The sequence below is a fragment of the Zingiber officinale genome, chromosome 5A (genome assembly GCF_018446385.1).
Source record: "Zingiber officinale cultivar Zhangliang chromosome 5A, Zo_v1.1, whole genome shotgun sequence".
NCBI classification, from domain to species: domain Eukaryota; kingdom Viridiplantae; phylum Streptophyta; class Magnoliopsida; order Zingiberales; family Zingiberaceae; genus Zingiber; species Zingiber officinale.
The window spans coordinates 130,851,188-130,877,703 of record NC_055994.1 but is presented as its reverse complement, the minus strand read 5'-3'; the positions used below and the strand labels follow the sequence as shown (position 1 = coordinate 130,877,703).

At 45.4% G+C, this 26,516-nt stretch overlaps 2 protein-coding genes and 1 pseudogene across 4 annotated transcripts; all 3 read left to right on the top strand.

Annotated features, from left to right (window-relative positions):
• The first annotated feature begins 3,163 nt into the window (after positions 1-3,163).
• On the top strand, positions 3,164-6,367 carry LOC121981815 (protein CHAPERONE-LIKE PROTEIN OF POR1, chloroplastic-like). Of its 3 annotated transcripts, none has more exons than XM_042534558.1 (3): positions 3,164-3,653; positions 5,489-5,849; positions 6,087-6,367. In XM_042534558.1, the coding sequence occupies exons 1-3, from the start codon at positions 3,216-3,218 to the stop codon at positions 6,260-6,262; spliced, it is 975 nt and encodes a 324-aa protein (XP_042390492.1). In that variant the 5' UTR covers positions 3,164-3,215; the 3' UTR covers positions 6,263-6,367. The 3 variants fall into 3 exon arrangements, with proteins under 3 accessions (XP_042390492.1, XP_042390493.1, XP_042390494.1); XM_042534559.1 differs by having other exon boundaries at positions 3,166-3,539; positions 5,426-5,849; XM_042534560.1 differs by having other exon boundaries at positions 3,169-3,539.
• Positions 6,368-6,667: 300 nt separating this feature from the next.
• LOC121980021 (E3 ubiquitin-protein ligase ATL23-like) lies at positions 6,668-7,084 on the top strand. Its single transcript, XM_042531994.1, has one exon. The coding sequence runs from the start codon at positions 6,668-6,670 to the stop codon at positions 7,082-7,084; it is 417 nt and encodes a 138-aa protein (XP_042387928.1).
• A 12,641-nt stretch (positions 7,085-19,725) lies between these two features.
• LOC121981810 lies at positions 19,726-26,365 on the top strand (annotated as a pseudogene).
• Positions 26,366-26,516: the final 151 nt, after the last annotated feature.

Here is a 26,516-nt window from a genome sequence, read left to right as displayed (position 1 = left end):
GGGAGAGTTTTCTCCCTTGTGGTGGTCGCGACAACAAGGGGAAAGGCTTCCCCTTGGCGGCGGCAAAGAGAGAGGGGAAAGGGAGAGGACAAGAGAAATTGGGTTAACATTTTCCAAAACTTTTATAAGTCAATTAATGATCTCATGTGTATAATTTTCTCTTAATCATATCAATATATAGCCCTCATTAATAAGTTGGATTAGAAAACACAAATCCAACCCATTATCCCTTAACCAAAAATTAACCTATTAACCCCTTGGTTTGGTTCACAACTAAACTAAGTTGGTTCATGACTAATTTATTATTAAATCAAATATGGTCCAACTCTTCCATAATAGATGTGACCCATCCGCGCTTTCATTGCGACAAATATTTTCATATTTGTCTTATGTATGATTCAACCAAGCATTTTTCTCTTGATCTTAAAATCCTATTCTTTAATTTATTTTACGTCTTTTAGAGACTCATTAGTGCGTGTGACCCAATAGGTTCTCGATTTATCTTGGCAGTCCATAATTAACTACTTAATTATAGAACGATCATGAGTGACACCTAGTAGTACATTATGATTACCAATTAGCCAGAAAATCATAGTTGATCTTAGAATTAATTTTAAACTCTTCAGTAGCTACAGTAAGTTGTGTCTCGTTCTTTTCACTCGTCTTATATCCACTTGGTTCAAGACATTGTCTATGTGTCTCGTCCCCACTAGGCTGACTACGTCACACCTAGCCCAAGTAATGCTTCCTCATTATGCAGATTCAAATTACTTGTACATGTGTACAAGAGTCTCACACTCTTAACATGTGATGCTTTGGCTAAAGACTTTGAGTAATAATTCTAACAAGTGGTCATAGGGTATAAGTCTCCTTGCAAGGAGCGGTGAATCCTCTCCGTGTTATCCAAATACCTTCGAGCACTTCAACTTATACACAATCATCCCGGATCCACACTTTAATGAGATGCTTGCTTAAGATGTCAAAGTATAAGTCTCCATAACTAAGATGACTTGTATACCTCAAGTCGAAGGAAACTTGCACTCTTGCTGTAGTAAGAACTTCACAGACATATCTATAGTCACTCCAATGAACTAGTTACCATAACCAGCATTCACGTTTAACTCGCATCCAAATGTCTCCAACTAGTGAGAAAACAGTTGCTTGCCCGAACCAAAGATTATAACTTGTGCTAGTCTTACAGAATTGATGGTGTTTGAATACATCAATTCGACGACTAGGAAAATTTTAATATATTCATAATTGCACATATAGAGATAATCACTAGTTGCGATCCAATCACAAATTCTCTCAAAGTATGAATTATATTACCGACATTCAGTAAATGAGTTTAAGACAATCAAACATATAATATGCACTCAAATAATGAATCTATATTTATCAAATAAATAGAAGAAAAAAAACGTAAGGGGCATCCCTTAAATTCTAACACTTCAAGCCCTTCCAAATCCTTTGACCCGAAACTAATCTCGGGCTCTTATGCTTGCTCTTGGCTATAGTTGACAGTGTGGATCTCCAGTCGATGGGCATGTAACTTCCTTGCCCAGTTGAAGTCTCTGTTGGTTGGGCCTTCAACGATCATGTTGATATCCCTCTGAACGACATTATTGCAATTTTCCTCTTGCCGCGCTCGGGAGGGGGCTTGGGTCCGGTTCTCTTGCTGCTAGGGCGCTCTTTGTATGCACTCCTTAAATCACAATTTAAATTTTATATGTAGTTCTCATTGCCAAAAAATTTTATTTCTACTCCTTAATTAAATATAATGGATATCAATTTATCTAATTACCCCTTATAATTTTTAGATATAAAAGTCTAAAAATAAGTATAATTCCTCTTAGATTTAGCATATTAAACTCGAATATAATATATTTTCTATCAAATAGAGCACGATTCTTTTTTCACCTTAATTGAATGAAAAATATACTAGATTATTTTTAAATAGTGTTCAATTAGATGGAAAATATATTAGATTCTCTTTAAATGATGTTAATTTAGGAAGAATTATATTAAGCGAAAAAAATCGTGTTCAATTTATCACTCCCTAACCAAACATAATGGATATCAATTTACCTAATTACCCCTCATATTTTTTTAGATATAAAAGGTCTATAAATGAGTATAATTCCTCTTAAATTTAGCACATTAAATTAGAATCTAGTATATTATCTATCAAATTGAGCACGACTCTTTTTTCACCTCAATTGGATGAAAAATATACTAGATTCTCTTTAAATAGTGCTCAATTGGATGAAAAATATACTAGATTCACTTTAAATGATGTGAAATTTAGGAGGAATTATATTAAGCAGGAAAAAAATTATGCTCAATTTGATAGAAAATATATTCGATTCTAGTTTAAAGTGCTGAAATTAAGAAAAATTATACTCATTTTTAGATTATTTTTATCTAAAAAAATATGAAGGATAATGAGATAATAATGTTTGCATGAGAGAATTGAAGTAAATAAAACTTTATATGCATGGAGTAGAAATAAATTTTTCTTTAGAGATGAAGATTGTTTGTAAAATTGAAGTTTTATTTAGGATTTTTCTCCAATTTATTCTAAAAATAATTATATATATTTTCATAAAATAAAAAAAATAAAAAGTTTTAATATTAAATAAATGTTGATAATTGAGTGCTATTCTTACACTCCACTTCTTGTCGTGGGTCCGTAGCCACCACATCCATTGTTTGTTTTGTTGCGTTCAAGAAGAAAGATCTCATGTTTAACATAAATTTATAATTTAAAAACATGGAAAAATCATAGAACTGGACAAACAATAAAAATTGTAGTATGGATTACGACAAAAATGATTAAATTACGAAGAGAATTTAATTCTAAAAAAAATATTTAGTTAATTTATTTTTATATATTTATTTTAAGAGATGAGAAAAGTTTGTAAAATGTTCTTAATTAAGTTTATATTTTAAGGGTCCCCACTCCAATTTTTTTTATCAAAATATTATAATTTAAGATAAAAAATTATTTTATTAAATTTGGATATCTATTTTAAAATTTAAAGAATAGATATAATATCTGTTGTAATTTTTTTTTTAATTATTCTATATGTTAAATTTTTAAATAGAATAATTAATATGTCTAAACGATTTTATTTATTTATTTATTTTTGTGAGAAAAAACTAAAATCAATAAAATAATTTTGTGTGCGAGAGAGAAATAGAGAGGCGGAGAAATGGCGGCTGCTGCTGTTTCCCTCAGCGGTTCCATCGTCTGTGGCAATTCATCGCCGGCGAGGGCGATCTCCACCCGCCGGGGTGGTTTGGACTGGAGGCGGACCCCGTGGTGGGCGTCAGGGGCGCTGATTTTCCGGAAGGCCCGCAGAGCGCTGCCGCTGGCGGGGTCCAGGGCCGATGACTCCTCGGCGCCGCAGGAAATGACCGTGGAGAGCGCGCTCGAGATCCTTGGCTTGTCAGAAGGTGCTTCCTTTGACGAAATCGTTAGGGCCAAGAACGCCGTGCTAGCCTCCATCCGGGACGACATGGAGGCCGTGGCGCAGGTTTGCTCACCTTTTCTCTTCTTCCAGCAAGAGTTTTCAGATGAACACTGGGTTTCTGAGTTCATCCCTCAGTTGATGGATTTCGATGTGTTATCGCCTAACGTGTCAGAAAAGGTCCTATTTTTTTTTTCCCTAGGAAGCAAGTGGAATTAATTAAAATAAAACATCATTATTCTTGGGGAATTTGGCTGTATCAGATTTATTGGCATTTTCTGCTTCTTCAACAATGTTTGGATGAATGATGGGTTAGGCAATGCTCATGTACATCTTCCACTTACTAATTAAAGTAATTGATTAGAAAGCTTACTGTTTGTTGCTTTGTATAATTTAGTTTTTTTTAGTGGTTATTTTCTTTCATTCGTTTTAGACTTTTAGCTGGCGTTTGGATTTTGAGGTAGGTTAAACTGTAGACTGAACTGAATTACCTTTTCACATTTTTTTGTTGTTTCAGAGGATTATATCTGAATTCTCTAGAGAAAGTGGAGGAAATGAAGCTTATGTTTATGCGGTTAATTTGTGGAACTATCCTGGTTGTTTTTCATCTGTTCAACAAAGTAATCAGAAATTTTCTTAAAGGGATTCTTATGGCATATAAGTGTAAATGGATTTGGCATGATGTTTAGTATTATTACAACAATTTATCTATAAGGGCTTACGTACGGTTCTTCCATGGAGTTCCATGTGACACATGCTAGTTTGGTTCACTTGCTCATTATTCTTTAACGCAAACTAGTGTTGGTTAATCTTCAGTGAACAACTCTTCCTACGATAGGGGCACCTATTTTTAAATTATTAAGTTAGTGGATATAGAAAGAGAAGTATGCATGTACTTTCCAATGTGTTCAAAAATTCTGTTGCATATGAGTCATTTATTAGTTTCACAAAATTAATCTCGCCAGTATGGTAAAAAAATTGAAACCACAAAATTAGAATGACAGCCTACCAAAAAACAGGGGAAAAATGAAAAGTTAGTGCTGACAGTTTTGTTAAGTTGTATACGAGTCCATCACATAATGTGAAAGTTTAGTTATCATTTCCTCCTGATGCTTTTGAGTTCTGAATCTGTTACCTTATCAAGGCACATGTGTTACTTGTAATTTCGTCTAACTCATTAATAAGAATTCTATGTTGGTATGAAAGGCTCAAATTAAGGATGTGATTCACTAAAATACTATTCTTGGTGTCCTGTGCTTCGTATGAGCAAGATGATACATGCAGAAGTCCTTCCCTTGGTGCATTTCTTTGACGGATTTTCTATGACAAACCACAAGTACACTCATTCTTTCTCATCCTTCATATTCACCTATTGGAGTCACCATCCTTGTCATTCAATCAATTTATAGATTGAGACATTCCATCTTAATCGGTTGTTTATTTTTTAGACAGGATTTGAGTGTATTTGAGATTCTTTCACAAATGACATGTTCTCTTGAACTCTACATGATGTCACAGGTATTTGAGTAATTTACACCACATAAGATGTAGCATGATACTCTTTTCGTACAGGTAACTGGATTTATTTGAGTAAATACGATGACTTAGAGTAACTTTTACTCTCCATTGGGGAAGGGTCCTTCTAGAATGTCTTCCAGACCCTAAGTTTGTATTGCAAACCTGAATGATTTTTCCAGCATTATGCAGTCGCTTGAGAATGATAGAGCAGTAAACGCTTAAGATGTACTGTCTAGTTATTCTACGTGGTTTGGAAGATAAACATTAAGATTATTTGGAAGAAGGAAAAAATCTATCTTTAGATCAAACACTGAATAATTTTTTGGAAAAGAAAAATTTGATTTGTAAGTCTCCAATGACCAAGATTGCAATCATATGAATTTGTTCCATTGCAATGTGTGTCATGGGGAAGAAATCTTCTCGTGCGTTGTAGGGTCTCAAAATGTTGCTTTCCTTCTGTCTCCTCCTTAAATGGCAACGTACCGTATGGATTTCAGGTGGAGGCTGCATATGAGATGTTGCTTATGCAGAGCTTGTCAAGGCGACGATCTGGCAAAGTTGAAAATAGCAGAATTAGATATGCTGATGTCAGAACTAGTAAGAACACAGGAACAAATGCATTGCCAGAGTGGTTACAAGCAAGGATAAAAAATGTTCCTGTTTCAATTGAATCTCCATCTACGAGCAATTTGGGAATACAAGCAGGTGTTTATGGGGCCTTGATGCTTTTCACATATGTTAGTGGTGCGTCGACGACATCTACTGGGCCATACGCTGGAGCTGAAGTTTCTGGGTTAATAATAGCTACAAGTATTGGTGCTTCCTTGTATTTTTTATCCAAGAAGAGACTTGGCCTAGGTAAGCTTCTGCGGGATACATTATAACTGGCATCTATCTATTTCAGTGTAGTTAAATGCTTCTGCTGGATTCACTATAATCCACACCTGTATACCATTGTAGTCATTGATTCATTATAATCCAGTGAGTTGTACTCAGCTTTCATGTCCACTCGAAGCTAGGAGATTGTTGTAGACAGGATCATTACATGCTATGGATCTCATGAATGTGAAAGTAAGCTCCATAAACCTTTTGCAGGCAAAGCAGCAGTACTCACTGTTGGTGGACTCGTTGCGGGCGCAGCAGTTGGATCTGCAGTGGAGCAATGGCTGCAAGTCGATATAGTTCCTTTCTACGGTATCCATTCACCTGCAATAATTGTGAGTGAGTTCATTCTTTTGTCACAATTCTTGGTATCTCTGTACCTCACGTAGGTTTAGGGAATTGTTAATGCTTCGACAACTCACTCAAATGTAACTTTCTTGTATATTGTTTGACACGATATGAACATCTGAAGAGTTTAGTGTTGTGTTTTTTCACTGTCTAGTTCATGGTGCGGTTGATTTACAGGAATGAAATATCACAAAAAAACATTATTATTATTATTATTATTATTTTTGAATAATTCTGATGTTTGATTATAATTGATTAATCTTCACTATATTTCTCCCCTCGTCGTCGTCGTCCTCTATTTATAGCCCCGGCGCCTTCTCTCCTCCCCTCTTTGGACGCCTAATTAAAGAGAGACCTGTTGCGATTACGAGACGAAGATTTGACGAGAAGGAGATAAATCGAAGATGAGTTGATCTGCTGAAGAATGATGAGAGATCGGTCGATCGATGACGTTGGTGCTGTGCTTGTTCATCGCGCTCTTCCTGTTTTGCTTCAGCCTGGGTTTGGTCTTCTTGGTCTACACGTGGATCCTGTGGACGTCGTCGCTGCGTTCGCCGGCGGACGGCGCGGCCGACAAGGGCGGGGAGAAGGGGCTGTCGACGGCGGAGCTGGAGCGGCTGGGGGACGGGGGCGGCGCGGCGGCGGGGCAGGAGTGCGCCGTCTGCCTGGACGACATCGAAGCGGGGCAGGCGTCGCGGGTGCTGCCCGGCTGCCGGCACGCTTTCCACCGCGCCTGCGCCGACCGCTGGCTCACAACCCACCCCGACTGTCCCGTCTGCCGAGCCCACCTCGACCCGCCGCCCATGCCGCCGCCGCCCATCGCGCCGCCCTCCGTCCCCGTTGAGGTCGTCGTCTGCAGGTGACAGGCCAGAGCCCTGCCAACGCGAAATTTTTGTAGGAGATTAAGCGACGAGGCCTTTGAGTTCGCCATGGCGAATAACGATAGAGATTTAATTCCAAAATCGAGAAATAAAAAAAGAGAAATCCTGAGTAAAATTTAGACACAATTCTCTGCTCTCGTAGATTTGTAAGTGGATATATATGTTCTTCAGCATTAGATGTATTAGTTGTTTATACATTTTTCTAATTTTATCATTAATGAATGTCATTAATGCTCTGTTTATCCTGAAGATTAATAAGCGGTTTCTTCAAAATTGAGATATATATTTTTTAAAATCTTTATAATTTCTCACCTTGGGCAGGCCCAATGAGCCGACCTCATCCTAACCAGTAGGTTCGTCGTTGCCCGCGTCCTACATATATAGTCAGGGACTAGGAATGCAAACGAGCGGATCGATCGAGTTCGAATATATATATATATATATATATATATATATATATATATATATATATATATATATGTGATCCGACGGTGAGAACAGGGGACTCCCTTTGAGGGAAGTCAACGCCACGTGGAGGTCAAAGGTCAAATGGCCGATCAAAAAAGGGGGATCGGCTGGCCGAACGAGGGTCTAAGCAGAAGCAAAGGCAACCCGACGAGGAGTCGGGTCTCCGACGCTCATGGTGAATAGAGTCGCCTGACCGAGCGGGTAGCCCGCTCGGCCGAGGCTTGAAGCATCGATACTGTAAAGGAACCGTTGGTGCCAAGCATCCGATCGGACCGATGCCTACGTCCGGTCGGATCGATGCTTACCGAGCGGATGGATACTCGGCTCAGGGAAAAAGAAGACAAAGGCAGAGGGAACATTGGGGAACATCTTTTTCTGACAGCGGGCATGTTCGACGACCAGGCCATACGTAGAATCGTACAACGGAAAATTTTGCTATCCCATCAGAAAGGTGATCAGACTGTAGCAGTATGGTGTCAGACATATTCATCTGACAATCCCATACTACGGTATGGAAAACGACACGTGTACACCTCGGTAAGTGTGCACAAGCCTCCCCACAGCTCTATATAAGAGCCCTCACACTTCGACGAAGGTACGCGATCACGCATTCTCGCATCTTCGAAGCCACTTCTGCATTTCCTCTTACCTGACTTGAGCGTCGGAGGGTCGTCGCCGGGAACCCCTTCCCGGTCCGACTTCTTTGCAGGTTCACCGGAGATCCCTACGACCGGCCGGAGATCCACGTCATCAGTTTGGAGAGCGCCACGTGCCCAGCGTCCGTTGATTCAGCGTTCGGACATGATCAAATTGGCGCCGTCTGTGGGAATGCACCTGCATCCGAGCGGAAGCAATGGACGAAGCTGGACGACTGCATACGGTGATGCTCTCCACGGAGAAGCTCGACGCTCTGATCGAGGCAAGAGCAGCTAAGCTTGTGAAACAACAAAAACAGAAAGGCGCAAGCCTAGCGGATCGAGCAACAAGCGACGTCCGCGTCAGGAGGCCGAGCAGAAGCACCACCGGCCACGGTTCCGTTCCATCGGGCCCTATTTCGTACACCTCCTGAAGCCACAACAGTTAACCGTGATCGAGGATCTTCGTCCGACGAGGCGCCTCTGCGAGACAACAGAAAAGGCAAGGCCCCCGAATGGACGCCTCCCCCGAGCGGATCAACTGACAATTTTCAGAGGTCATCCTGCGGGACCCTCTACCAAAGCACTATGTGCCCCCGGTGATCGGTGACTACAACGGAACCACCGACCCGGATGATCATCTGGGTAAGTTCGACAACACAGCTACCCTACATCAATACACAGATGGAGTAAAGTGCCGGGTTTTTCTTACCACCCTCTCGGGATCGGCGCAACGGTGGTTTCGGAGGCTGCCGGACGGGTCCATTACAAGTTTCAAGGAGTTCCGCATGGCCTTCCTCCACCATTTCGCAAGCAGTCGGCGCTACCAGAAGACCAGTGTTAGCCTATTTGCCATCAAGCAAGAGCCCAGGGAGCCGCTCAGAGCATACATCCAACGATTCAACCGAGTGGTCATGGATATTCCAACGGCCACCTCAGAAACGATGATGAATGCGTTCACGCAAGGCCTCGTGGACGGTGATTTCTTCCGGTCGCTCATTCGGAAGCCGCCCCGAGACTACGATCATATGTTATACCGGGCCAACGAGTACATTAATGTGGAGGAAGCACAGGCGGCCCGAAGAAAAGAAGTTCCAACTGAGCGGCTAGCCCCTGCCGAGCGGAAGCCTGTCAATCGCCAGGAGCCGCCTAGAGGACCGAGGGCCGAAGTAGTCCGCCCTCACCACGCGAGGTCCCAAGCAGTCCAAGAGGTAGCTGCCGAGCGGCCCAAACCAAAGAAGAAGGTATGGACCCCTATGTTTTGCTCGTTCCACCGGACTGACACGCATAACACAAGAGATTGCCGGAGCCTTCCCCTGATCGCCCACCCCGCTCCTCGGAGTAGTCGTCGACGCTCACCATCATCCGACAGGCGACAGCAACACCATGAAGCCGATCGACGTATATCTGACAGGCAACAGCGACAGTCTCCCGAGCGACATCATCCTCAGAGGCACGAGGACTATCCCCGGTTGTCTAGGGAGCGGCCTAGGCCGTCCTCTCAGGAAGAAGAAAATAGAAGCAACACGTCCCGCGGCGAAATCAACATCATCGCTGGCAGGCCGACCGAAGGTGACTCCAATAGAGCACGGAAGGCAAGTGTCAGGCAGCTCCAGATCCATGCGGTCGGCTGCAGCCAAGAACGGGCGAGCGGGCCTGAAATCAATTTCGGGCCCAGGGACTTGGAGGGAGTTGAAGTGCCACATGACGACGCTCTCCTCATCAAAGCGGTAATAGCTAACTATACTATTCACCGCGTTTTCATCGATACAGGAAGCTCGGTCAATATTATATTCAAAAAGGCCTTCGACCAACTGCAAATTGATCGAGCTGAGCTGCTGCCCATGACAACCCCCCTCTACGAGTTTACGGGCAATGAAGTTCTGCCGGTCGGACAAGTCCGACTGGCTATTTCGCTGGGAGAGGAGCCGCTCAGAAGGACGCGGACTGCCAACTTCGTCGTGGTCGACTCTCCCTCTGCATACAATATCATCTTGGGGCGACCGGCGCTCAGCGAGTTCCGAGCGGCCGTCTCCACCTTCCACCAGAAAATCAAGTTCCCGGTGAAAGATAAAGTGGGAGAAGTACGAGGAGACCAGCTGGCGGCTTGGCGATGCTACATCGAGATGGTCCGAGCCGAAGCTAATGCCGCTCGGAAGACGCCACGGATCGAGGTGAACGCCATTACTGAAAAACCACCCTCTTTGGTTTATGAAGAAAAAGAGGAAGTGCATATTCACCCGACCCGATCGGAGGCCACCACATTTATTGCGGCCGATCTGGAGGCAAGCCAAAAAGAGGAGGTGATCAAATGTCTCCAGAAAAACTGTGATGTCTTCGTTTGGTCGACGCACGAGCTGCCGGGAATCTCGCCAAGTATTGCGCAGCATGAGCTCCACGTCCGACCGGACGCTCGGCCGGTGAAGCAAAGGAAGAGGGACTTCAGAGCCGAACAAAATGCTATCATCCGAGCGGAGGTCGAGAAGCTCCTGGAGGCCGGCCACATACGCGAGGTCCAGTTCCCGAGCTGGCTGGCGAACGTGGTACTAGTCTCCAAGCCGGGCAACAAGTGGAGGGTTTGCATCGATTTCCGGGATCTCAACAAAGCATGCCCAAAGGATTTTTATCCTTTTCCCCAGATCGATCAACTGGTGGACTCTACAGCCAGCTGCGAGCTAATATGCATGCTCGGCGCCTATCAGGGCTACCATCAAGTGCCGCTCGCCTGAGGAGATCGAGAGAAGGTCAGCTTCGTTACAACCGACGACACTTACTGCTACAATGTGATGCCGTTCGGACTGAAGAACGCGGGAGCAACTTACCAGCGCTTGATGAACAAAGTATTCAAAGAGTAGATTGGCCGCAATCTAGAAGTGTACGTGGATGATATTCTCATCAAGTCCGTCCGAGCGGCTGATCTTTTTACGGACATAGAGGAGACCTTCTAAACGCTAAGGAAGTATGGAGTCAAGCTGAACCCTCAGAAGTGTTTGTTCGGAACAAAAGGCGGGCGTTTCTTGGGCTATATAGTGACCGAGCGGGGCATCGAGGCAAATCCCAGCAAGGTGAAAGCGTTACAAGATATGCCACCCCCAAGAAATCTAAGGGAAGTACAACGCCTGACAGGTCGGATAACTGCGTTGTCAAGATTTATCTCGAAGACTGCCGATCGGAGTCTCCCTTTTTTCAAGATTCTACGCAAAGCTACTAAATTTCATTGGGACGAGGAGTGCGATCGGGCGTTCGAAGAACTGAAGACATACCTGAACTCTCTGCCCGTGCTAGCCAAGCCAGTTGTGGGTGAGCCGCTCTGTATTTACTTATCTTCAACCGAGCAGGCAGTAGGCTCGGCATTAGTGAGGATGAGCGGAGAAGAACAACCCGTGTACTTCTTGAGCCATATTTTAAAAGATGCTGAATCTCGCTACACTAGGCTCAAGAAGCTGACTTTCGCTTTGGTCCTCGCCGCTTGGAGACTTCGCCCTTATTTCCTAGCACATACCATCATAGTCTGGACGAATAGCCCATTGGGAAGAGTGCTGCTGAACCCAGAAGCGTCTGGCCGGCTCATCAAATGGACAACGGAGTTGAGTGAATTTGACATCCAGTTTCAACCCCGTTCGGCAATAAAGGCGCAGTCCTTGGCAGATTTTGTTACTGAAGTGCAAAATCTCGAGCCCGAAGCTATGTGGAAAATATTTGTGGATGGATCGTCCACTCGGCTCGGGAGCGGGATTGGTATATTATTACTCTCTCCCCAAGAAGAAAGGATGCACCTATCCGTCCGATTGGATTACAAGGCCACAAATAATGAAGCGGAGTATGAGGCTCTCATAGCCGGTTTGCAGGCAGCTCGGCATGTAGGCGCCGGTCGGGTGACACTCCATTCAGACTCCCAGTTGGTCGCTCAGCAGCTCTCGAATACTTTTGAAATTAACAATGCTCGGCTCAAGCTTTACGCTGAGGCCTTTGAAAAGCTCAAGGCCCACTTCAGAGAGGTCATTATCCAGAAGATACCCCGAGTGGAAAACCAGGCAGCAGACGAGTTAGCCAAGCTTGCAAGTTCAATATCATCGGTCGTCATTCAGCAGTCAATTGAACAAGTATCTTTGGTGGCGCACGTCGACCGGATGCAGGGCATCGCGTTTCCGAGCGATTGGAGGACAGCCATCATGGAGTTTCTGAGATCAGGGGCAACACCGTCCGATCGGGAAGAAGCCCAGCTATTAAGGAGGAGAGCCGGTCGGTTCATACTCATTGGAGACCAACTCTACAAGAATGCTTTCTCCCGCCCACTGTTGAAGTGTGTGAGCTCGGAGGACGCGGAGTACATCCTCCACGAAGTGCACCAAGGATCGTGCGGGGGACATCCGGGCGGCCGATCGTTGGCTAGGAAAATCCTGCTGGCCGGGTACTTCTGGCCAACACTGTAAGCAGACGCCGCTCGGACCGTCGCAACGTGCCTCTCCTGCCAGAAGTACCACAACTTCTCCCACCGACCGACAGAGGAGATGAAAGCTTCTACGGTATCCTGTCCGTTCGTTCAGTGGGGAATGGATATCGTGGGTCCATTCCCTATGGCGACCGATCAGCGGAAGTTTCTACTGGTGGCCGTCGACTACTTTTCCAAATGGGTGGAGGCCGAGCCACTGGCCAAGATCACCGAGCAGATGGTCAAAAAGTTTATTTGGCATCATATAATCTGTCGGTTCGACGTTCCTCGTCGACTCATATCTGATAACGGACGACAGTTCGTCGGGAAGCAGCTCGAAGAATGGTGCAAAAGTTATGGCATTGAACAACACTTCACTTCTGTGGCGTATCCCCAGAGTAACGGCCAAGCGGAAGTAACCAACAGAGAAATACTCAGAATTCTTCGAGCTCGACTTGACCACATAGGAGGAAGTTGGGTGGACGAGCTGTCAGGCGTCCTATGGGTCATCCGCACGACTCCAAATGAGGGAACAGGCGTCACGCCGTTCCATTTAGTGTACGGCGGCGAAGCGGTTATCCCGGTTGAAGTCGGCGTCGAGTCCGTCCGGATCCAGAATTATGATGATGATAACACCGAGCGGAGGAACATGGAGTTGGACTTGATCGATGAAGAGCGAGCCAAAGCGTCCGTCTGGCTGATGGCGTACCGGCAGAGGATGAAGCAGAATTACAACCGGCGCGTGATCCCCAGAGCGTTCCAGGTAGGCGACCTAGTGTGGAAAAAAGTGAAGCCGGTCGGGGACGTTGGCAAACTGGAGGTTCCTTGGGCGGGTCCCTTCAAAGTCATCGAAAAGCTCCGCTCGAGTGCTTATTATTTGGAAGATGAAGACGGATGGCGGCTGGATCGACCATGGAGCGCAAATCATCTCCAGCCGTACCGAGCTGGGTGATAGGTGCGTTGATGTAATTCATTTTGTGTATCTCTTGGTCGCCTGTGTTCTTTGAATGCAGGAAGCAAAATGATAAGAAACACATTTGGCAATCTTCGCCGAACGGCAGTATTGAAATTAGCCTTAAAAGGCCGTCGAGCTCCGACATTAAATATCGAGAGTCGCACCGGCGACTATAAACCCTCTGGCAGGAAGACCGTCGAGCTCCGACGTTAAATATCGAGAGTCGCGTCGGCGACTATAAACCCTCCGGCCGGAAGACTGTCGAGCTCCGACGTTAAATATCGAGAGTCGCGCTGGCGACTATAAACCCCCCGGACGGAAGACCGTCGAGCTCCGACGTTAAATATTGAGAGTCGCGCCGGCGACTATAAACCCTCTGGCAGGAAGACCGTCGAGCTCCGACGTTAAATATCGAGAGTCGCGTCGGCGACTATAAACCCTCCGGCTGGAAGACCGTCGAGCTTCGACGTTAAATATCGAGAGTCGCGCTGGCGACTATAAACCCCCCGGACGGAAGACCGTCGAGCTCCGACGTTAAATATCGAGAGTCACGTCGGCGACTATAAACCCCCCGGACGGAAGACCGTCGAGCTCCGACGTTAAATATCGTGAGTCGCGCCGGCGACTATAAACCCTCCGGCCGGAAGACCGTCGAGCTCCGACGTTAAATATCGAGTCGCGCCGACTAAAACAATAAAGACCGTCGAGCTCGACGTTAAATATCGAGAGTCGCGCCGACTATAAACCCTCCGCCGGAAGACCGCCGAGCTCGACGCGTTAAATATCGAGAGTCGCTACCGCGACTATAAACCCTCCGACCGGAAGACCGCCGAGCTCGGTTAAATATCGAGAGTCGCGCGGCGACTATAAACCCTCCGACCGGAAGACCGTTGAGCTCGGACGTTAAATATCGAGAGTCGGCGACTATAAACCCTTCGGCGGAAGACCGTCGAGCGTTAAATATCGAGTCGCGCCGACGACTATAAACCCTTCGGCCGGAAGACCGCCGAGCTCCAACGTTAAATATCGAGTCACGCCGGCGACTATAAACCCTCGGCCGAAGACCGCCGAGCTCGACGTTAAATATCGAGTCGCGTCGGCGACTATAAACCCTCCGGGAAGACCGCCGAGCTCCGACGTTAAATATTGAAAGTCGCACCGGCGATAACCCTCCGGCGGAAGACCGCCGAGCTCCGACGTTAAATATTGAGTCGCCGGCGACTATAAACCCTCCGGCCGGAAGACCGCCGAGCTCCGACGTTAAATATCGAGAGTCGTGCCGGCGACTATAAACCCTCCGAGCGGAAGACCGTCGAGCTCCGACGTTAAAAATCGAGAGTCGTGCCGGTGACTATAAACCCTCCGGCCGGAAGACCGTCGAGCTCCGACGTTAAATATCGAGTCGTGCCGACGAGTATAAACCCTCCGGCCGGAAGTAATGCTGTTTAGCGGTAATTCCAGTTAAAGCCATGCATGTATTCAACTAAGCGAGTCCGGCGGACCAAGTGTGCAAGCGGGCGGGTGACCAAGAGTACCCCTTAAACATCTGGCGTTCATTCCGAGTCTCCGGCGACTATAAACCCTCCGGCCGGAAGACCGTCGAGCTCCGACGTTAAATATCGAGAGTCGCGCCAGCGACTATAAACCCTCCGGCCGGAAGACCGTCGAGCTCCAACGTTAAATATCGAGAGTCACGCCGGAGACTATAAACCCTCCGGCTGGAAGACCGTCGAGCTCCGACGTTAAATATCGAGAGTCGCGCCGGCGACTATAAACCCTCCGGCCGGAAGACCGTCAATAAAGAGGTCGACTCTTAAGTCGTTTGGCCGATCGTCCAATTAACCAAAAGTACTTTGTGAACATCTGGAGAAATCCCATTTGCGAAACAGGATATATTCCGCCGAGCGGACTAGCTACGCAAAATACTTTGTAAAAACCCCTTTCGAGCACAAGAAAGGTGGGATGAGAGGCGAATAACGAGGAGAAGCAAAGGAACATGAACAACGGTAGTTGGTAAGCTGAGCGGACAACACTCATATTGATTAGCAAAAGAAAAAGAAAAAGCACACAAAAGCATATCATTAGAGAAATTAAGGCCGAACGGCCGAATTACAAAACAAGGATAGTTTTTGGCCAAGCGGTCGAGTTACATAAAAACTTCTTATTCAAGGAAATCATAAATGTCCTGGGGGATGTTGCCGAGAAGCGTCGCTTGGTCTTGGGCCGAGATGAGGACGGAGTCGGCAAGATGACCCTTGGACTTCAAATAAGTGGTGGTGGTAGTCATAGCGAGCTCGAAGGTAGTGTACATCCATTCGCAGACTTTCTCCGAGAACACTTCCGAACGGATGTAATTCAGCCTCAGGGCTGCGACTCGGCCAGGCTCAGCTTCTTGATACTCCTTGAAGGCCGCTTGGGAGGCTGCGAGGGACTCTTGCAGAGTTTTCAGCTCCTCCTTATGCTTATTTGCCTCTGCCGAGCGGACCACCTTCTCGCCGGCCAGCTGGTCCATCAGCTCTTTAACTTTTTGCTCCAGACCCCGAGCTTCGACATTCTTCTTCTCCAGATCGGAGATAGCCGTCTTCTTCCGCTCGGTCGCCAGGCTTATTTTGCGATCCAGTGATTTGTTCAGGCGATCAAGTTCGGCCAGAGTGTGAGCCTGGTCGGCCGTCTTCTTCCGTTCGGCCTCCAATAGAGTTTGGGTCTTTTTGAGCTCTTTCTGCAGCTCGGCATATGATGGACCTTGTGAGCCGGAAGGGCCGCCCGGAGCCTTCAGCCTCTTTAATTCTTCGTCCACCATAGCCAGACGATTGGAGACCGCAATCTCCTCCACCCATCTCTGACATAAGCAAGAGTGTTAGTAACCGATCGGAAAGAATGCGTAAAGGCCTTGAGAAAATTGGCTTACCTCAGTAGCCTGCTGAATGTGACTGTTGGCCAGACTGCGGAGCGGAATCATAGCGACGCGTGCCCGAGCGTCGACCCACATTTCGGCTAAAGGCCCCTTCAGGGTGATCGTGTGCTCGGGCGCGGTCGGCCGATCGGACTCGAGCAACAATTCTTCAGTGGGGAGGTGAAGCGAGACCCGGATGGTACAATGCTGACCGGGAGTCGTCTGAGCGGAGGCCGGGGAAGGATCGGAGGCCGGCGCAGACATCTGGGACAAAATTGCTGAACGTTGAACTCGGCGGGCAGCGGACGGAAGGACGCTGACTGGAACGGCCTCGAGGGGGGCCGCGGATGCGTCCAATTGTGATGGGGTCCGATCGGACGGGATGGCCTCCACCGCTGGGGCTTTGCCGCGGGAATCAGCGGTGGTCCGCTCGGAAGGCTGGACCGCGAAAGTCGCCGATCGAAGGGGTGTCTCCACTCGGCGCCTCTTTTGTCGAAGAGGGCGCTCGTCCTCCTGAGCTGAGCCTTCCTCTCGGACGGAAGGCTCTCGACTAGTAGTTGCGCCAGCCGCCTGTTCCGGGAGAGAAGCCTGAGCGGCCGATTCCCCCCCGTTCGTGTCGCTCTCCCCTTCATTAGAGCCGACCGACTGAATGTCAAGCGTCTCCATCTCTTTGGCAGCCGCGGCCTCGAGCGCCGCCGCCTTCCTCTTCAAAATTCCAGCCATCACCGACTCCATGACAATGTTCGCTGCAAAGGAAAAAGGAGAAAATCAGTTAGCAATCAAGGCAAATGCACAAGTAAAATTCTTACCGAAGTCACTCGGAAGGGGGGTCCTGATCGGACTCAAGCCAAATATGTACATGGCCCCTTCAGGCAGGAACTTGTTGATATCAAACTTCAGACCGGCTAACATGTTGGCGGCATGCAGATAATCCGATCGGGTCTTGAATCTTCTTAATTCAGGGGAGGTTGGTGGTCCGATCTGCCACTGCGTTCGGAAGGGGGCCCGCTCGGGCATCCGAAGGTAGAAGTAGAATTCTTTCCAATGCTTATTGGAAGAGGGCAGTTTATTGAAGAAAACTAAACCGGGCCGAGCCTGGAACATATATGTGCCCAGTTCAGACTGTTTAGGGTAATAAAAAAAGTAGAAAACCTCCGGTCGAAGGGGGATATTGTGGATTTTAAATAGGACGACAACGCCGCATAAAAGACGGAAAGTGTTGGGGACTAGGCTCCCGAGCGGAATGTCGAAATAGTTGCAAACTTCAACGATGAAGGGATGAATGGGAAATCGCAGACCGTCTGTGAACTGGTCGCGGAAAACACAAAAAGCTCCGCGCGGCGGTTTGTGTGGTCGAGCGGAGGGAGAAGGTAAGATAATTTCGAAGTCAAAAGGGATGTCAAAAGTATCCATCAGAATATCGGCGTCGCGCCGATCGAAGCGCGACTCCATGGTAGTATACCATGGGCCGAGGACTTGGTCTTGAGGTTAGGAGGAGCTAGCCATTGTCTGAGCGGACGAAACCAAAAAAGACGAAAGGCAGAGGATAAAAGGAAGAAGATGATAGACAAAACAATGCGCAGAGGACGAAAACACGACAAGAAAGACAAGGCTAACGAAGAAAGAAAGAAGAAGAACCTTACAGAGGATAAGGAGGATCGACGAAGAATGAGGGATCGCCGGAAAAAGAGAACCGAAGTTGCCGGAGCACTGAAACGCCGAAGGAAGCTTCTCGGCACGCGAGAGCAGAAATGTGGCGAAGGCGGAGAAGGCGAAGGATTTATAAGGTTAACCCCGAGCGGCCTCCACCGTCGGATTCAGGTCGCGAGAACCGGAGCACGCATCGCGCCGTCCATTTCGAACTAAGGCGGTCCCATCGAAGGTAACGTCGCCGCCGTACGCTGACGGCATCAGGGGTGCCACGTGGCATTCCATCACGGGAGAGCATTTAATAAGCGCCTTATCGAGGCACAGAGCGCGTGCTCACCCTTAATGACGGAGATTGATGCAAATTCCGAGGAGATCTGAGAGAGGGTGGCGTTGACTGAGGCCGTACTTATCTCCACACCGGCCGAGCGGATGATGGTTTCTTGGAAGCGCCGCTCGGCACAACGGACGTCCAGTCAGTCGGACTAATCGCTTCCTTCGACTAGACTTGAAGGGGAGGCAAGTGATCCGGCGGTGAGAACAGGGGACCCCCTTTGAGGGAAGTCAACGTCACGTGGAGGTCAAAGGTCAAATGACCGATCGGAAAAGGGGGACCGGCTGGCTGAACGGGGGTCTAAGCAGAAGCAAAGGCAACCCGACGGGGAGTCGGGTCTCCGACGCTCATGGTGAATAGAGTCGCCTGACCGAGCGGGTAGCCTGCTCGGCCGAGGCTTGAAGCATCGATACTGTAAAGGAACAGTTGGAGCCAAGCACCCGGTCGGACCGATGCCTACGTCCGGTCGGATCGATGCTTGCCGAGCGGATGGATACTCGGCTCAGGGAAAAAGAAGACAAAGGCAGAGGAAACATTGGGGAACATCTTTTTCTGACAGCGGACATGTTCGACGACCAGGCCATACGCAGAATCGTACAACGGAAGGTTCTGCTGTCCCATCGGAAAGGTGATCAGACTGTAGCAGTATGATGTCAGGCATGTTCATTTGACAATCTCATACTACGGTATGGGAAACGACACGTGTACACCTCGGTAAGTGTGCACAAGCCTCCCCACAGCTCTATATAAGAGCCCTCACACTTCAACGAAGGTACGCGATCACGCATTCTCGCATCTTCGAAGTCACTTCTGCATTTCCTCTTGCCTGACTTGAGCGTCGGAGGGTCATCGTCGGGAACCCTTTCCCGGCCCGACTTCTTTGCAGGTTCGCCGGAGATCCCTACGACCGGCCGGAGATCCACGTCATCAGTTTGGAGAGCGCCACGTGCCCAGCGTCCGTTGATTCAACGTTCGGACAGGATCAGTATGCATGAATATTTTAATAATATCATATGTAGATATTAATAATATGTATGTATATGCATACATTATAATTGGGAGATAAAAATTTCAGACCAACAAAATTTACTCATATATATATATATATATATATATATATAATATTAAATTCGATTTGAAATTAAAAAATGTTAATAATTTTGATTTGAGTTTGATTTAAAATAGTCTTATTCTAATTGAATAGAAGCGAACAAAAATTTAAATTTAATTCGAGTTCGATCGAACCGATTCGAAAAGCTAGCAAATCGGCTACCCTCGGCCGGACCTTCCTTCTTGCCCCACTCATGTGCGCTGCCTCGCCCTTTTCCCTTCGGTTGATCTCGAACGCACCGTCGCTGTCGCTGCCACTGCCTTCACTGCCAGGATGGGCTCCCTCTCCCCCGCCGACTCCGAGGCCCTCCCGCCGCTACATTACCCGCCGGCACGACGCGACGAGTCCGTCAGCGACGATTACCACGGTGTCCGCGTAGCCGACCCCTATCGATGGTGATTCTTTTCCGGAGTCCATTTGGATTTGAGATTGGACCTTCCATTTTGCTGCGTTATTTTGATGACCCTTTTTTAACGACTCTGGGTACAGGTTGGAGGATCCGGATGCCGAGGAGGTTAAGGAATTCGTGGAGAAGCAGGTGGCGCTGACGAACTTAGTGCTGGCGAAGTACGAGGAGAAAGAAAAGCTGCGGCAGAAGATCACGGCGTTGTTTGATCATCCCCGCTATGACACGCCATACGAGCGCGGTGGAAAATGCTTCTACTATCACAATACGGGCCTCCAAGCTCAGAGCGTTCTCTACGTTCAGGTGGTTTTCGCTTGGGTTAATCAATAAATCTTCATAAAAATTGGTTGAATTTTCGTACTATATCACAATGTTTAAAATCTTTCAAATCTATTACAACATTTGAGTTATGGCGTCAAATTTATCCTTGGTTTCATTTCCATTATCGCTAGCTGCTGTTAAGTTGATAACACTGTGGCTTGTGGCCAAATGCCGTGTCATCCACTCAATCAGTATCGTCTGCCGATTCAACAATCATAGATTAACTAAAAAATGAAAAATAATAGTGACTCATTGTGGATTCATTTAGATTTCTGTGATGTACTTTTTGGGAGAACTCTTCTTAATGACTTTGGAATTCTTTGCTTTCTTCCAGAAGGATTTAGATAAAGAGGCAGAGTTTCTATTGGATCCTAACAAACTTAGTGAGGATGGAACTGTGGCTCTCTCAATGACTTCTGTTAGCAAGGATGGGAAGTATTTGGCTTATAGGCTTAGCGCAAGCGGAAGTGATTGGGTTACAATTAAGGTGATGAGAGTTGATGATAAAGAAGCAGAACCTGACTCCTTATCGTGGGTATGGTTCTATTCCTCCGGCACATTCCAAAATTCTTCCTCTAATCTAGTCTAGACACTGAGGGAATGTTTTTTTTTTGTTTGTTTCTTTTAATTCTAGGTGAAGTTCTCATCAGTCAGCTGGACCCATGATGGAAATGGATTTTTCTACGGTTGCTATCCAGCTCGCAAGTATTATTCCTGTTAACATCTTCTTATGATTAGTGAAGAAGCTGCAGCAGTGTTTGTTATTATCCATTATAATTTGTGTATATTGCTGATAATTTCATAGACAAGGGACTGGACTGGATGCGGGGACAGAGACAAATATCAATTTGAATCACGAGTTTTACTATCATTTCATGGGCACAGATCAGTGGGAGGATATCTTATGCTGGAGAGATCCAGACCATCCAAAGTATATCTTTAGTGGTTCTGTCACTTATGATGGAAAGGTACTGTGCTGCTTTCTTAGTATCTGTTCTGGTTATGGGCATAGAGCTTAGCTGCTGATTTGCCCTCATGGTGTAGCAACTCATTTGGATTTTGTCGTTTTGCTTCCAACATATGAAGATCGCTAGATTGTTTATTGTTATGACTGGATTGACATATTCAATTTTTGTATATAGTGTTTTGATTTTGAACTTGGTTTTCTTGTTTTGTGCAGTATGTTATTCTAGAAATTGAGGAAGGTTGTGATCCTGTAAATAAGTTATATTACTGTGACCTGTAATCACTTCCTACTGGGCTTGAAGGTTTCAAAGGAAGTAATGAAATGCTTCCTTTTGTTAAACTCTTTGATAACTTTGAAGCACGTTATGAGGCTGTGGCAAATGATGGCAGTGATTTTACCTTTTTGACAAACAAAGGAGGTCCAAGATATAAGCTACCAAGGGTAGACCTCAAGAAGCCAGAACTCTGGACTGACATTATAACAGAGCATGAAAAGGATGTACTGGAATCAGCTACTGCAGTGAATGGTAACCAGATAGTGGTATGCTATCTGAGTGATGTCAAGCATGTTCTGCAAATAAGGGACTTGGGAACAGGAGAATTGCTACATGGTTTACCATTAGATGTTGGTAGTGTCTCTGGGATTTCTGGTAGGCGTGAAGACAGCATAGTATTTATTGGCTTCACTAGCTTCCTTACACCCGGAATTATTTACAAGTGTGCTTTAGCACCAGAAATTCCAGAAATGAAAATATTTCGTGAAATTTCTGTTATTGGGTTTGATCGCACTGAGTTTGAGGTTAAACAGGTAAATTATCTCTCATATTTTAATCTGCATATTGTGGATCTACTATGGAAGGATTAAGGCATGTTTACCTGTCATGATTAGCTGCATAGGTCATGTGTCCATTAATAGAGCAATAGACTACTATGGATATTTCTTTGTCGGAGTGGTGTGTGGCTGACCCATATAATTGGGACTCATGGATTGTTTGTTTGCTACCTTTCAGAAGTATATTCTGAAAACGGCACAGGGAAAAGGGATCTCTTGTAGTTTATGCACTTGAATGGATGTGTTGTGTTGATTGATCAAATTGAATTTCTTTTGTTCCATTGACCTTTTTTCTTAGGTTTTCTCTTCTAGCAAGGATAGGACGAAGATACCCATGTTTGTTGTGTCAAAGAAGAATACCCAACTTGATGGATCAAATCCAGTTCTACTATATGGCTATGGAGGCTTCAACATCAGCATTACACCTTCATTTACTGTGGCTCGTCTTGTTCTTGCAAAGTACTTTGGTTGTGTCATATGCATAGCGATGCGGTAATGATGAAGGGCCCCACCCTGGTACCATGGTGGAGGCCAAGAGAGGTCAAAGTTAAGACGGTCTAATGGGTGGAAGGCATTGGACGGTCGGGCAAATCACACTCCGACTTGGGATTAAGTTCCAACCCACCGTCTTTGACACAAGGAGTAATCAAACCGACGCTCAAGGGACGACGCGCAGAAGCCGAGCCGAGCGGCTCCTCCGCTCGGCCGAGCAGCAGACTCAACATCAGCCGAGCATGCGGACGATAGATTTCCGGCCGAGCAGCTATCCCGCTCGGCTCGCGACGGACAACACTTGGATAGTGGACTTCCGGCGAGTGACTATCCTGCTCGGCCCGCGGCAGACAACACTTGGACAGTAGACTTCCGGCCGAGCGGCTATCCTGCTCGGCCCGCGACGAACAACACTTGGACAGTGGAACTCTAGCCGAGCAGCTATTCCGCTCAGACCGACAATGGACAACACGCAGATTGCAGAATTCCGGTCGTGTGGCTATTCCGCTCGGCCAGGCAGAAAGCACAACAAGATATCTTTCGACATCCTTTTGGGAGCTAGTGCCGCTGACGGGCGACATGGTCAGACAGAGGATCGTATGGCGGAAGCTTCCACTGTCACTTCAGATATATATTCGGCCTGTTAAGGTACTGTGTCAGGGACACTTTACTGACACGTCTTTTCAGAGAAAGCTTTGAGAAGCGTGCATGCGCGCTATAGGAGCTCTATATAAAGCGGGGTCCAAGCATCAGCGGAGGTATGCGTTACATGCGATATCTACTATTGCGCTACAGTTCTTGCTTCTTCTCACTTCTTCTTGCTTCGTCGGAGGGCTATCGTCGGAGACTCCTTCCCCGGCACTGATGCTGCTTGTGTTCTAGGTCGGAGCGAAGTCCACCGGAGGTCAACAAGAGCGTCATATCTCCAGCATCCATCTCATAGACTTTCGGACAGGATCAATATTCGTGGCGGAGGAGAATATGAAGAAGAATGGCATAAGGCAGGATCACTTTCAAATAAACAAAATTGCTTCAATGACTTCATTTCCACTGTTGAGTTCCTTGTTTTGAATGGTTATACAAACCCAAGACGACTATGTATTGAGGGTGGAAGCAATGGTGGGCTCCTTGTAGCAGCGTGCATGAATCAGGTAAAATCAACTTATGATCTAAAGTCCACATTAGTTTCCTATGTTAGTACAATTTAAGTTTTTTTCTCCCTCACAATTTTCTGTATTTGTTTAGTTTATTATCTATTAACAATGATCTAATGGCAGCGTCCAGATCTTTTTGGCTGTGTTCTTGCTCATGTTGGTGTTATGGACATGCTTCGATTCCATAAGTTCACTATTGGTTGATCCAATTATTTACAATCTTATGGTAGCATTTTGCATCTCCATAATTTTCTCAACTGACCTTTTATTATACTGATATTTAGGTCATGCATGGACTTCTGATTATGGTAGTTCGGACAATGAGGAGGAGTTCCATTGGCTAATTAAGTATGGAAAATTTTTTGTTTTTTTTCAGTGTTATTGATAATTGTAGGATTTCTTGTACTCAATTATCCAACCAAATTAGGTTGACTAGGCAAAGATGCGAGTTTAATGATGTCTTGTTTAAATCTTAGTCACTTTAACTGTTCTAGCTTGCACTGAAAAAAAGAAAATGACATTCAGCATCATCTTTTAGATTTTATATATCTAGCCTGCTGTTGCAAAACTGTTATGTTGTTATCTCAATGAATTGGCACAGTGACACATGAACAAAAAAGGATAAACACATTAAAACATAATTCCCTTTCTCCACCCAGTTCCCTCTCCCCTTTCTCAATCTTGCAGCCATATTCTTGTTCACCTTCTATCGCGTCACCTTTCCTTTTTTGCTTCTAGCTCAACCAGCCACATAGATAGTGAATTGAATTATGGTTTGAAATCACATTCTGAGTTGGGTCTCACGGTCAATATCGTTTTGATAAATTATCGAAATTCGATCTTATTCGGAACAACACTACTCGGCAAGATGAATTCATATTAATTTTACACCTGTAATAATTTTTTTTCCAACCTTAGTCACTTACAAAAAGACAAGTATAGGAATTAGAAAATTAATCAAGTTATAAGATTTGAGAAAAAAATATAAGAAATAGTTAATATTATTTGAGTTCATCTTGACATGTCCTATAGCATCTTGACATGTCAAGTGTGGGCACAAACAATATTTATTGATACAATCAAACATGTGGCATATAAGAGATTGGCAGGTATGACACAAGATTTCAAATCATGTATCATGTACTAGAGTATATTGGGAGGATCACTTTACTTTGTTTATTTGTAGCCAAGGTTCGTCAACAAACCTTACCTTCATTTCTCCTTTCTTGTAATGGTAAATTGTCACTGCTAGCAAAATACCTGGTCCATGTTAGTAGGGTACGTGCTTGTTGTCAACCAATATTCGGCACTTGTATCTTGTTCTGCTGCTCCTGCAGCTGCTTCTAACATGGAGAACCCTATTTCTTGAAATGCTAATGCACAATGTTGTTCTTGATTTTGTTTTGAAGTACATGCCTTGTGTATGCATGGAGACATCTTGAATTTTTATGGCAGCGCTGTTAGTTCTTTGTTTGCGAAGTGATGTTTCATTTTTCTATATTTGAATACGTGCAAATGCTTGTTTTCAGATATTCACCACTTCACAGTGTAACAAGACCATGGAAAAAAAGCTCTGATCTAACTTATCAGTATCCATCAACCATGCTTTTAACAGCTGATCATGATGATCGTGTTGTGCCTTTGCACTCATTGAAACTACTAGCAGTGAGTTCCTCTTTTTAGCCCAATCCAGGTTCCTGGAATTTTAAAGCCTTTTGCTCATGGTTTAGATGTTTTTCTTGTATTCGATATCCTCAACCTCCTGTTCGAAGAAGCTTGATTCTCTTGTACTTAATGTGTTTAACTAACCTAAACCACCTCAAATTTCATGTTCATTCTATTTCATTTAGATAAAAATACTTTCGTAATCCAATCTTTTTTATTAAATCTGACGATATGTCAGTAAGTAAAGTAGAAGCAGCAAGCATCTCATACAGAAGCAAGTGACAATTAAACTTTCCATTGTTCTTCAAGACGAGCATTTTATATTCCATGATTCTTGACGTTGATGGTTGACATTTGTTCGATGTTTGATTTTTAACATTAACAGACTTTGCAATACGTCCTGTGCACTAGTATTGAGAATAGTCCACAGAGCAATCCGATAATTGGTCGCATTGAATGCAAGGCAGGGCACGGAGCTGGTCGACCTACGCAGAAAATGGTCAGTTCCTTTACTCAGCTGCAACATTATGTCCTCCAACCTACCATATCTTAAAATGCTTGTTTCAAATTATGATAGATCGATGAAGCTGCTGATCGATATAGCTTCATGGCGAAGGTGTTAGGCATCTCATGGATTGATTAAGACTAGAAACTTTTGAGTTCGTTGATGAAAGATTATTGCACAGAATTAACGGTGAAAGTGGGGTTATGTTCCAAAGGCTGAAACTAGTTTGCCATATCGTAGTGCTGAAATTGACTATTGGAAGTTATTCTTTTTATCTATCATTTCTTGTCTTCCGTAGCAACTCAACCAATCTCTTCCGAGTTTGGTTGAAATTATCTTGTTGCTATGGTGATTTCACAATAGTCATATGTGAATTGCTTGAAAGAGATTTATTCCCAAAATAAATTAAAAATCAATGTATTCAGTGTAAAGTTTAAAATTGATTAATCTTGTTTGGAACTCAATTTGGCTATGAGCGTGGTGTCTCTGTGGTACCGTAGGCACTAAAAAGGAAGATAGGGAAGAAGAGGGAAAAAAACAAAGAGGAGATTTTAATAATCCATGTATCCAAGTTCAATCTAATTAGTCTTAGAGGTGG

Bases quoted from the DNA above. Each gene is read 5' to 3' on its own strand.
- LOC121981815 (XM_042534558.1), top strand. From the start codon at position 3,216: ATGGCGGCTGCTGCTGTTTCCCTCAGCGGTTCCATCGTCTGTGGCAAT. The intron at 3,654-5,488 runs GTCCTATTTTTT...TATGGATTTCAG, and splicing joins CGCCTAACGTGTCAGAAAAG to GTGGAGGCTGCATATGAGAT. The intron at 5,850-6,086 runs GTAAGCTTCTGC...AACCTTTTGCAG, and splicing joins CAAGAAGAGACTTGGCCTAG to GCAAAGCAGCAGTACTCACT.
- LOC121980021 (XM_042531994.1), top strand. From the start codon at position 6,668: ATGACGTTGGTGCTGTGCTTGTTCATCGCGCTCTTCCTGTTTTGCTTC.